Here is a 12,661-nt window from a genome sequence, read left to right as displayed (position 1 = left end):
ACTGGGACTGGGATTGGAATTGGGTATTTTTTAAACCTTCAAAGAGCAACTTCTGTTCCTCATGGGCAGTTTGCCATGGAGCATACGGACGCAGCTCTAGATAACCTCTTGCTTATTGTCACATAGTGTTTCCTGTGTGTCAGGCACTGTTCTAAGTCCTTGTCAATTACTAAGTCATTTAGTTCCAGCAGTCCAGTAAAGGGACTTCCCTGGAGTCCAGTGGTTAAGACTTCGCCTTCCAATGCAGGGGGTGGGGGTTCGATCCCTGGTCAGAGAGCTAAGGTCCCACATGGCTCGTGGGCAAAAAGCCCAAACATAAAACAGAAGCAATATTGTAACAAATTCAATAAAGACTTTAAAAAATGGTCCACATCAAAAAGAAAGCAATCTTAAAAAAAAAAAAAATCCAGTAAAGTAGGAACCATTATTCTCCTGCCCAAAGTCACGCTGCCCATACAGATAATAAACGACGGAGTCAGAATTCAAACCCTGGTAGCCTGACTCCAGGGTCCACGCTGTTACCCACCACACTGTGCTGCTCATGGCAAGCCTGTGGGTTAGGGTTTATTAGCCTATTACAGCCTCATTTTACAGATGAGGAAACTGAGGCCCAGAGAGGTGAACGACTTGTTGGCTGGGGTCGGACTGCGAGTTAGGACACGTTGGGATGGTGTGGGCATGTGCACGGGTAAGGGACCTCGGCGCCCAGTGACTCACAGGGACAGAGCCTGGGGTCGGTGGGTCTGGGGGGAAGGTTGTGATGGGGAGAGGCCCCAGCCTCCCTGCTGCCTGTGTGCCCAGCCTCATCCCTGCTTCTTCCAGCTCTCAGCCCGCCCCTGGAGGCGGCTCCTTGGCAAGGCTGCAGGGAGGGCCTACCCTGCCAGGAGGCTCAGGGCCAGTGTCAGAGGTGCTGAAGAGACACCCAAGGGGATGCCTGGGGGGCAGGCACCTTCCTCCCAGCTCGGGGGTGGGTGTGGCAGAGGCCCCGCGTGACCTTGTGGCTGACATTCCTTGGCGGCCACGTGGCCCCAACTGGCAGGGACAGCTGCGGACAGCGGCCGGACCAGCTTTGTTCGCAGGGTGGCGCCTGCTCTCCATCCAGGCCCTGCTCCTTCTGGGGGCTCGGTGGGCAGCTGGCGCTGTGGGCCCCCCGCCATGAGTGTCTAGAGGCACGGAGCCACCAAGGTCTCTCTGGAGGGGGCTCGGGGCACTGGGAGGATGGGGCAGGACCAGACGAAGCAGCAGATCACGAAGGGGCTCCAGCTATACCAGTCTAACCAGACAGAGAAGGCGCTGCAGGTGTGGACGAAGGTGCTGGAGAAGAGCTCGGACCTCGTGGGGCGTTTCCGCGTGCTGGGCTGCCTGGTCACGGCCCACTCGGAGATGGGCCGCTATAAGGAGATGCTGAAGGTGGGAGCGCCGCGGCCGGACTGGGAGGGTGGGGCCGGGGCGGGATTTCTCCCAGGCCTCCCAGCCCGCCTCCCACCTCCTCAGGCTCCCCTGTATCCCACAGGCTAGTGGCTGGGGCCTGAGGCTCTGAACCCACTGGGTCTTGGCTTTGGATTTGGGCCTGTGGCCTTGAGCTCTGATGTCTGAAGCTCTGAGACTGAGGTTCTCAGCCTCAGGGTTCGGGGAGCTGAAGGCCAGGTCTCAGAGTTGAGGTTCCAGCCTTCCTGTTTGGGGTTCTGAGTCTGAGCCTAGGGGGCGCTGGCTCCAGGTTTGAGGCTGGGGACGGGTGGGTGGTGGAGACTGCAGACCTAGGCTCAGGATGGAGAGGTGAAAGCTGTGGGTCTGGGTTTGGGAGGTGGAGGCTCCTGGGCTGCAGCTTCCGGGGCTTCTGGGACTGGGGAGCAGGGAACGCATCTGAGGCCGGGGGTGGACGCTCTGGGCCTGAGGATTTGGGCTGTGAGGCTTGGAGGGACGGAGGCTCGGGTCCAAGGCTCAGGGTCCAGGCTGACACTCCCGGCCTGCCACCCTGGCGGGCAGTTTGCTGTGGTACAGATCGACACGGCTCGGGAGCTGGAGGATGCCGACTTCCTCCTGGAGAGCTACCTGAACCTGGCGCGCAGCAACGAGAAGCTGTGCGAGTTTCACAAGACCATCTCCTACTGCAAGACCTGCCTCGGCCTGCCTGGAACCAGGGCAGCCACCCAGCTCGGAGGCCAGGTCAGCCTGAGCATGGGCAACGCCTTCCTGGGCCTCAGCCTCTTCCAGAAGGCCCTGGAGAGCTTCGAGAAGGCCCTGCGCTATGCCCACAACAACGATGACACCATGCTCGAGTGCCGCGTCTGTTGCAGCCTGGGCAGCTTCTACGCCCAGGTCAAGGTGGGCCCGGTCCCCCAGGGAGGGCGGTAGAGGCTCGGGCTCCCCGAGAGTCTCCCGTGAGCCACGCTCCCTGTTGCATCACCTGGTTCAGTCCTCCCATTTAGGTAGGGATGAGGCAGACGGAAGCCTGGGAGGGAAAAGACAGCCAGGAAGTAAGGACATGGCCAGGCAGGGCAGAGCCAGAATTCAAGCCTTGATCTGTCTGACTTCCTGGGGGGATGGGAAGCTCCTATGTGAGGACAGGCTGTGAACCTGTACTGCCACGTGTTTGCTGTGTGATCTTGGGCAAGTCACCTCTCCTCTCTGAACCTATGAAATGAAGGAGAATGGAACCCACCTTATAGCGTGGTTGTAAGGATTCATTCATCAAATATGTACTGAGCATCTATGATATCCCAGGCACTGTTGGCCTAGGGTGCAGCAGTGAAAACAACAGACAAGTCCCTGGGTTCATGAACCTTGCATTCTAGCTGGGGGAGAAAGACAAATAAATGCAATCAGCAAATCAAGTATACAGCATGGTGGAAAGTGCCTAGGAAAAAGACGAGCAGGGAAAGGGGGTTGGAAGTGCTGAGGATGACGTGTTGCAATTTCAAACAGGGTGGATGGAAGGCCTTGTAGAGGTGATGTCTGATGACTTGGAGGAGATGACAGGGTGAGCCATGCAGAAATCTGGCAAAAGAATGAAAAAGAGGGAACAGTTAAAGCACAGCTCTGCCCTTGGGGGACCTTACCCAGTATGTTCCAGGAAGGATGGAGGCCAGCATGGCTGCAGCAGGTGTGTGAGAAGAAGGTAGGCGGTGGTGGGGTCAGAGAGGTAAGGGGGAAGGGAGATGGCAGATTGGGAAGAAACTGATGGGGTCAGTGACCTCAGGCTTTTGGTCCTGAGCATTTGCTCTCTTTCCCCCTAGGCATCTAGGCTGTGCTTGGCCCGTGGGGGATGTTAGTGCCTGGCACATAGTAGTTGCTTAACAAATCCTGGAGAGTGTAAATGCTGAGGGATCAGAGGTGGAAGTATGAGGTAGTGAGAGTCATCCACGATCACACTGAGGATTTTGTTTTCAGCAACTAGATGTATGGGGAAGCCATTCAGTGAGATGCAGTAGGATTGGAGAGGGATAGGGGTGTTTTATAACCTCTTTTATTATGAAGAAAATTAACCATGCAGGAAAGCAGAGAGAATAATATAATGAATCTCCATATACCCACTACTTAGATTTAACGATTCTTAATATTTTGCCATATTTGACTTACATATTTTTCACTGAAGTGTTGTGATACAAAATTATAGACATCATGATATTTTACCCCGAAGTAATTCTGTATGCATTTCTGGAAAAAAAAAAAAAGACCATTTTCTGATATAAGGACACTTTCTTACGTAATCACAATACTATTTATCACACACACCAGTGAACAATTATCTCTTAAATTTCTCTACTTATCCTGAAAATATGCCTTTATCCTCGGCTTGTTTGAATTGGAACACAAACAAGAACCACACATTACAGTGGTTATTATGTCTCCCAAGTCTCTTTCTATGGAAAATTCCTACCCTTCCCTTTATTTTCCATGGTTTATTGAAGAAGCCGGATTAATTGCCTTGTAGAATGTTCCATCTCTTTGTCTCATTGCTTCCTCAAGGAGTCATGTAAGTTGTTTCTTTGTCTCCATTACTCTCTATGAACTTGAACTTACATAATGACTTGGTAAGATTTAGATCACGCATTTTTGGTGAGAATACTATACAAGCGAGGCTGCGTGCTTCATATTACATCATATCGGTAGTTAAGGGAGTGACCACCTGATCCCACTGTTTTCAGCTTTGCCGTCTTCCTTTCACGACCAGTAGGTTAACTTGTGGGGTGACACTTCGGCTGTGAATATTCAGTTCTGCAACAACATTTTCCGTAATGGTTTGAGCATCCATTGATGTTTGTTGCCTGAATCAATTCTTTCATTTCAACTCTCATGAAATGGTGATTTCCAAGTTCTATCATGCCTTCTGCAATTATTAGCTGGGATTTTTCTATAAGGAAGAACTTTCGCTCATTAATTGGAGCTAGTTGATTACTCTGAAATACAGTTCCTTAAGGAAAGGCAGAATAAATACTTTTTCCCTTTCCTTTAATTACCACTTTCCAGAATAATGAGTTGATGTGATAGTTGCCTTCAATGATCACACTTACTTGTTTTGCTTCCTCTTTTTGGAGTATCGTTGTGAAATCATGGATTTAAAAAAATATTCAGTACTCGTCAGTCAGTTGCAATCATTGTTCCTTTTGATGCTCATATTATCTTAATTTTAGTCAGTGGAATTCTCTTCAATATGCCTCCTGTGTCCTTTTGATGAGACTTCATTTAGTCTTTGAAGGAAAGCATTCTTGTTTTCTGGCACAATAGCCTGTCCCACACTCATTTTGTGTACTGTCGTCCCTCGGTATCTGCGGAGGACTGGTTCCAGGATCCCCCAGGACACCAAAATCCGGGAATGCTCAAGTCTCTTATATAAAATGGTGTAGTATTTGCATAAAATCTACATACATTCCCTCCACCCCATACTTTAAATCATCTTTAGATTATTTACAATACCTAATACAATGTAAATGCTATGTAAATATAAACTGGTGTGTGGCAAATTCAAGTTTTGCTTTTTCGGAACTTTCTGGATTTTTTTCCCCCCAACATTTTCAACCCTCGGTTGGTTGAGTTCAAGGATGTGGAACCCTCTAATACAGAGGGCCCACTCTATTTCCTGCTCCAAACCTGGAGCCAGCCATTCCTCCGGGTCCTTTTTTAGTAGGAAATGGTATTTAAAGACCAAACGTGGGCTCTCAGGATGCTCGTGGCTACTGGGTTGTTGTTGGTACTAAATCTCTCCCGTTGTGAGGACAACTGGACTGTATACTGATACTTCCAGTTCAAATCCAATGTTTCAGGATTTGCCTTGATTCATTTCAGACTTGATTCTCTTTTCTCTTAGACTGAAAATCTTGGTTTCTAAATATTTACTTTATCCTACAAAGTACATAAAATAATTTCAAAAGACAACACCAATATTGTCTTACTCAAAAAAAAAAAAAAATGACGAATGAGGTTTGATTTCTTTGCCATTCTTTTGTCTTTATAATATATCCCACTATGGCTGAACTGTTCAAGTATATATTTTAAGGTCCTTTGAAATAATAACTTTTCTGTATGGCTATATTCATATATAACATATATAATATATAATATATTAATATATATTATAAAACAATCATAATATACTATGATATAATATTATAATATACCTTGATTGTATTATAATATATACTTATGATTAGAATTGATTATAATATTAATATAATGATATACAGTTAAGGTCATTTGTTTCCATTTTCTATTTTTAGGGTTTTTAAAATTAAATTTAATATTTTAAAGTCTGTAAAGCATTTACATGGCTTCAAATCAAAAAGTACATAGTAGGGACTTCCCTGGTGGTCCAGGTGAGACTCCGTGCTCCCAATGCGGGGGCCCCCGGGTTCGATCCCTGGTCGGGGAGCTAGTTCCCGCATGCGTGCCGCAACCGAGAGTCCGCATGCCCCAACGAGGATCCCACGTGCCACAGCTAAGACCCGATGCAGCCAAAAATAAATAAATAAATAATAAATTAATTAATAAAAAGTACATAGTACAAATTAAGTATGTTAGGAACAGGTTTTTATTAGGGTTACTGAGAGTTCTCTTTTGGTCATATTAACTTGTTAGATATTAAATAAAAATTCAAATAGGTTTTCTACAAAAAAGAACAGAGAAGTGGGGCTGTAGCTAAATGGGACATGAGGTCAAAGAAGGTTATTTGATTTTTATTTTTGTTTTCAAATGAGATAAGAAATGCCAGGCTGTGATTTTACACTGATAGGAATGATTCAGTAGAAAGAGACTGGGGAGGGGGTTCCAGAGCCCACATGGAGGGGGTCATATTTAATTTGATAGGAGCAGGGAGTAGCAGGAAGGAGGCAGAGTGGGAACAGATCTGGTGGGTTTGATGGATAAGGTGGATAAGGGAGCTCCTCTCTGATTTTCTTCTCTTTTTTAAAAATTATTTATTTATTTATTTATTTATTTATTTATTTATGGCTGCGTTGGGTCTTTGTTGCTTCACGCGGGCTTTCTCTAGTTGCAGCGAGCGGGGGCTACTCTTCGTTGTGGTGCGCAGGCTTCTCATTGCGGTGGCTTCTCTTGTTGTGGAGCACGGGCTCTAGGCACGCGGGCTTCAGTAGTTGTGGTGCACAGGTTAAGTAGTTGTGGCGTGCGGGCTCAGTAGTTGTGGTGCACGGGCTTAGTTGCTCTGCGGCATGTGGGATCTTCCTGGACCAGGGCCCCTGCATTGGCAGGCGAATTCTTAACCACTGCGCCACCAGGGAAGTCCCTCTTCTGTTTTCTTAATGGTGCATAAGGTGAGCTCATGTGCTCATAACGGACACGTTGAGAAGACATTTGGAAGCCTGAGGAGAAAGAAAGGGTGAGAGGATGATTTCTTTGCCTCAGTGAGTCTGTCCCAATGTTCTTTGAGCTGACTGTGCTGGCAGTCACCGAACATTCAGTGACGACTGGGTGCCAGGAGGCAAACTCCAGTGGGGTTGGAGTGGGCTCTGATATCCCCACCACCACCCTTCTGTGTGTCTCTGAAGCCGAGGGGCCCAACTGGGACTGGGTGAGTGGAGAAGCCAACTGTATTTTCTTCCTTCTCATTCATTCATTCATTAAATACTTACTGTGCATCTACTAAGTGCCAGGAACTGTGCTAGGCTCTTGCCATACATCGGCAAACCACATGAAAACCCCTGTGTTCATGGAGCCCACACCTTAGCACTGGCTGTTCCCTCTGTCTGGATCACTCTTTCCCTGGACGCCAGAATGAATGAATGAATGAATGAACACGCAGTGGAGCGCTCCTCTTAGGGGCAGCTCCTGCCACTCAGTGCGCCCCCTCCCATCCCACCCCCTCCCTGTGTCCCCTGCAGGACTACGAGAAAGCCCTGTTCTTCCCCTGCAAGGCTGCAGAGCTCGTCAACGACTATGGCAAAGGCTGGAGCCTCAAGTACCGGGCCATGAGCCAGTACCACATGGCTGTGGCGTATCGCCTGCTGGGCCACCTGGGCAGTGCCATGGAGTGCTGTGAGGTGGGGCAGCAGGGAAGGGGGGCAGTTAGAGGGTGGTAGTGTAGGCGGGGTCTGGGCCCAGGGCCTCTTCCTGCCAACTCAGCCCACTGAGGCCCCCAAGCCTTGCCCCTGGCCCCTCCTCTCTACAGCTGTGCCCCTGAAGGATGTGTTTGTTCCCCAGTCCCCCTGCCCCAAACCTCATTCCCTTCTAGTCTGTTTTCAGGGGAGGGCACTTCCCACTGCCGCCCACCCCTGCCAGAAAAAGTGCCCTTATGGGGCACTTTAGGTAGGAAGAGAGCCAGTTTCTGGAGTTCTACTGATCTGGGTTCGAATCCCAACTTTGCCACTTAATAACCTGGTGACCTTGGTCAAGTCACTTCTGTTCTCAGAGCCTCAGTTTCCTGTGCTGTAAGACCTCAGTGGTTCAGTGCATGGGCCTCAGCACCATGAAAGGTGTATTGGGCTCTGAGGATGTTGGTGACCCTGGACTGCCCATCAGAGGGGCCCAATGGGTGAAGGCACCCCAGTGGTGGGGGGCAGATGAGCGGGTCTGAGTGACCGGCCTCTGTCACAGGAGTCTATGAAGATTGCACTGCAGCATGGGGACCGGCCACTGCAGGCACTCTGCCTGCTCTGCTTTGCTGACATCCACCGGAGCCGTGGGGACCTGGAGGTGAGGTCACTGGGATGCAGGGGGAGGTGGTGCGAGCCTGGCCTGGCCTGACTCCACCCCTGACCTGGCTGTGCAGACAGCCTTCCCTAGGTACGACTCTGCCATGAGCATCATGACCGAGATTGGAAACCGCCTGGGGCAGGTACAGGTGCTGCTGGGTGTGGCCAAGTGCTGGGTGGCCAGGAAGGCGCTGGACAAGGTGAGGTGGACCCCTTTCCTGCAGCCCCCAGCTCTCCCCAGTGCTCCCACTTGAGACCAGTAGGTCAACCAACAATGTGTGGGTCTGGTTCTGGGCTGGACTCCTTCAGACACTTTGTCTAACATCAGCCTCACCCCAGTCCCATGAGGCCAGGGGATTCTAGATCATTTTCCAGGCTCAGAGAAGGTCCATGACTTGCCCAGTCAAACAGCTAGTAAAGGGCCAGGCCTGGGGTTTGCACTCAGGACACTTTAACTGCCTCCTATGATTTCACGACACCTCGTGAAATAGGAATGTTCTTCCCATTTTATGTCTGAGTAAACTGAGGCAGCTCTGGTGACTGTACCCCAGCCTTTTCCTCTTACCTTCACACACAGGGCAGCTGCCCAGCGGTGCTGCCCTCCCCAGACCCACCCCTCCCTACCCCTTCCTTCCCTGTGAGCCAAGGCCTCTGTCAGACAGCTCTGCCTGCAGCTCTGGCCTGTGCTCACCTTCCAGGCTCTGGATGCCATTGAGAGAGCCCAGGACCTGGCCGAGGAGGTGGGGAACAAGGTCAGAACTGAGTCCGTCTGCTGGGTCTGGAGTCAAGAGCCCAAGGTGGGATCTTGGGTGCATGGGGAGGCCCCCCGGAGCCTGCTCATGCCCTGAGCCCCTCCTGATCTCCAGGAGCTGCCCCCATCATTCCCAGACCCTGGCTGTTTCTCTTCCACCCAGAGAGCACTTCGGAGGGCAGGGCAAGAATTCCATAGCTCAGGGGATATCAGAATTACTCAGAGGTGTCTTGATGGTCATTAAAACTCCTAACAGTGGCCTCCACTCATACAGAGGTGGGCATCACAGGGCTCTTCTAGGTATCGGTTCCAGGCCTCACTGGCTCCCTGCAAGGTGGGTACAGCAAGCCCCATTTTACAGATGAGGAAAGTGAGGCTCAGAGATGTGCTCAAGGTCCCACACCTGGTTAACTGGTCTGTCTTAACTCCAAAGCCCGTGTTCCTTTCATAGTATATGTGGCCTCTCCAGATTTGATAATCATATCCAAACCTTTAAATGTTGAAAATAACCTCAGTGTTTCTCAAAGTCTTCTAGAAGATGTGCATTTCTCAGGGATCAGGTCTACAGTCCAGTTAACATGCCAGATATATGTGCCTTGGCTGGATGATAGCTGCTCCGGTTTACTCAGATATCGCGGGCTCTTCAGAAGTGCTGATGAGCTGCTGTGTGTATTTAATTAACAAAGACAGGAAAGAAAATTAATTATTATGAAGTCAGTGCAGCAGGTTTGGTCAATAAAATCCTTCAAAAACATGGAGTCCCCAGCGGGTTCTAGGAGTAAGGATCACCCATCTCACCTACCTTTCTGCGTGAGGGGAAACCAAGGCCCAGAGAGGGCAAGACGTTTTTCCTAGGCCCACCAGCAAGGCAGGGATGCAGCCAAGACAGGACCCCTGTGTACTGACCACCCGGTGGCCCTGTGGGGACAGCTTCTTGGACTGGGCAAGGAGGGAAGCAGGGCAGCTGCTCACTAGCACTGACTTGTCTCATCCCCACGTCCCGCTCTCCTGGCCGCACCGGCCCCAGCTGGGCCAGCTCAAGCTGCACTGCCTGAGCGAGAGCATCTACCGCAGCAGAGGTTTGCAGCGGGAGCTGCGCGCCCACGTCGTGCGCTTCCACGAGTGCGTGGAGGAGACAGAGCTCTACTGCGGCCTGTGCGGCGAGTCCATAGGCGAGAAGAATAGCCGGCTGCAGGCTCTGCCCTGCTCCCACATCTTCCACCTCAGGTGAGTGCTCCGCCGGTGGGCACGAGGCACTCGGGGCCTCTCTGGGGCCTCGTCACAATAGTAATACGAACAGCAAAGACTTACACAGTGCTTTTGGCATCCTATGCCTGTTCTAAGCGTTTCCTATTAACTCATTGAATCCTCCCAGCAGCCCTATGAGGTGGATATTCTATTATTCTCCCCAAAGAGGACCAGAGAGGCATCTCAAAGGTCATGGGATTTAGATGCCCAGGGCCAGAGCTGCCTCCATCACAACCTCCTGACTCCCAGCCCAGGCTCTGCCCTGGAGGCCTCCCCAGGCAGAGTGCGAGGGGCCGGCAGGGCTGCTGGCAGGAGCCTGGGGGCTGTGGATACCTCCTGCACCTGCAGAGGAGTGGGGAGGAGAGAGGGCCAGGCCCAGGATCGGAGGACAGGCCCGCTGAGTGGACAGGGCCCTTTGCTTCCCAAGGTGCCTGCAGAACAACGGGACACGGAGCTGCCCCAACTGCCACCGGTCATCCATGAAGCCTGGCTTTGTGTGACCCCATCAGGTCGTGGGCTTCTGCCTCGCCTCCCCTGCTTCTTCTCTAGCCTCACGCTGGAGGCCGCCCTGACCAGCTGCGCCTCCAGTGCCTGTTTGCTCCTGGGGCAGCCTCCAGGGCCTCCTCTGGCCTCAGCCAGGGCCTGGGGCCTGCCTACTGCTGCTCCTCCAGGCCCAGCTGCCCTCCCCCACCCCTTTGTACTTTGATCTTTACAGAAAAATAAACCGTTTGTACCTGGTCCCAGCAATTCTGATTTTCCCTGCCCGAGGTCTGACGGGTGGAGGAGAGTGGGAGTGAGGTTCCCCATGTGAGCTTCCTCAGACACACGTGTCTCTGTGCCCATATGTAGGAGTTCCTCCAGCTGCCCTTCCAGGTTTTGGGGCCACCACCGTGAGCCAGAGGCAAGATACTGCAGGTGAGGAGCACCTTTAAATGCTGACATGCAGGGCTGGAGAGGAAGATGTGATGAACAGTAAACATAGTAAACCAGCAACGTAGAAAGCCTGTTAGAAAGATGTTATGGACGGAATTGTGTCCCCCAGATTCATGTGTTGAAACCCTAACCCCCATCATGACTATATCAGGAGACAGGGCCTTTAAGGAGGTAATTAGGGTTAAATGAGGTCATGAGGATGGGGCCCTAATCTGTTAGGACTTGTGTCCTCATAAGAAGAGGGGAAAACACCAGAGAGCTTTCTCTCTCTCTGTGCTGCACAGAGAAAAGACTGAGGACACAGTCTTACTGCAACCATCTGCAAGCCAGGAAGAGAGGTCTCACCAGAAACCTGATTTCCTGGCACCTTGATGTTGGACCTCCCAACCACCAGAACTGTGAGGAAATACATTTCTGTTGTTTAAGCCACCCAGTCTGTGGTATTTTGTTATGGTGAAGCTAATGGCAAAAACTAGCAGACTAATACAAAAGTGATAAGTGCTTTGGAACAATAAAGAATAGAGCAGCATTCCTCTTCCTCATCTTCATTCCCTTCTCTTCTTGTCAGTCCTAAAACCATTAGGTGGGACAGAGCAAGACAGGCATCCATGTGGAGGGGTGACCTGGTGTGGGATATCGGAGCCCAACTAGGTGAGGAGAGTGTCCACACAAGGGAAGCCCCAGTGTGGGGAGGTAGAGCCTGTGTGGAGAGAGAAGGGTCCCCACACACATGGGTTCCTCATCCTGGAGTGTAAGAGCCCAAGTAAGGGGAGAAAGGAGTTCACATGAGGACAAGGCCTGGTGCTGGGTATTGGGGCCAAGAAAGGTGAGGCAGACATCCATGCAGGTGGGCAGTCTGGGAGCTGGAGCCTGAACAGGGCAAGGAGGGCAGCTATGCACAGGGCAGCCTGGTGTGGTGTGTCAGAGTCAGAGCAGGGTGATGAGGACACCCTGGAGGAGAAAGGCCTAGCATAGGCGCCTGAACAAAGTGAGGAGAGCATCCACGTGGTGGTGGTGGGTGGGATATGGTCCAGTGCAGAGTGTCAGAGACCAGGTCAGGTAAGGAGGGCAGCTGGCATGGGCTGTTGGGGCCTAAGTGGGCTAAGGAGACACCCAAGTGGGAGAAGGTTGGGTGTGAGGTGTGAGAGCTTTCTTTCATTCTTTTTTTTTTAACTTTTTGGCAGAGCCACGTGGCTTGTGGGATCCTAGTTCCCTGATGAGGGAGCGAACCCGCACCCTCAGCAGTGAAAGTGCAGAGTCCTTACCACTGGACTACCAGGGAATTCCCTGTCAGAGCTTGAGTAGAGCAAATAGGGCATGCACTTGGGGCATTTGGATTGAAGAAAGATCTGTGCCTGGAAGGGAGTGGCAATGAGAATTTGATTACATAGAAGCGTTGATCAAATAAGTAAACATATTAAAGGTAATGGGTGACAGGTCACTATGGAAGAAGAGAGTTACAAATAAGGAAAGGGAGAAAACCAAAGGGACCCAGTCATATTGAATTGGAATTGTAGAGATTAGTGTGAACTACTGGATTTCTAAATATATAACTTAATAGAGAAATAAATATAGTTACAAATGT

The 12,661-nt window shown here is 50.8% G+C and overlaps 1 protein-coding gene across 3 annotated transcripts; it reads left to right on the top strand.

The window, feature by feature from the left end:
* Nucleotides 1–1,044: 1,044 nt before the first annotated feature.
* Nucleotides 1,045–10,881, top strand: RAPSN (receptor associated protein of the synapse). 3 transcript variants are annotated; one of them, XM_036859167.1, is made up of 8 exons: nucleotides 1,219–1,410; nucleotides 1,987–2,325; nucleotides 7,335–7,493; nucleotides 8,047–8,145; nucleotides 8,222–8,344; nucleotides 8,843–8,896; nucleotides 9,923–10,122; nucleotides 10,571–10,881. In XM_036859167.1, the coding sequence occupies exons 1-8, from the start codon at nucleotides 1,219–1,221 to the stop codon at nucleotides 10,641–10,643; spliced, it is 1,239 nt and encodes a 412-aa protein (XP_036715062.1). In that variant the 3' UTR covers nucleotides 10,644–10,881. The 3 variants fall into 3 exon arrangements, with proteins under 3 accessions (XP_036715063.1, XP_036715062.1, XP_036715064.1); XM_036859168.1 differs by lacking the exon at nucleotides 8,843–8,896 and having other exon boundaries at nucleotides 1,045–1,410; XM_036859169.1 differs by lacking the exon at nucleotides 7,335–7,493.
* The last annotated feature ends 1,780 nt before the right edge of the window (nucleotides 10,882–12,661 follow it).

This window comes from Balaenoptera musculus, chromosome 8, assembly GCF_009873245.2.
Source record: "Balaenoptera musculus isolate JJ_BM4_2016_0621 chromosome 8, mBalMus1.pri.v3, whole genome shotgun sequence".
Lineage (NCBI taxonomy): Eukaryota > Metazoa > Chordata > Mammalia > Artiodactyla > Balaenopteridae > Balaenoptera > Balaenoptera musculus.
The sequence above is the reverse complement of the archived record's forward strand: the minus strand, read 5'-3'. Positions and strand labels throughout refer to the sequence as shown.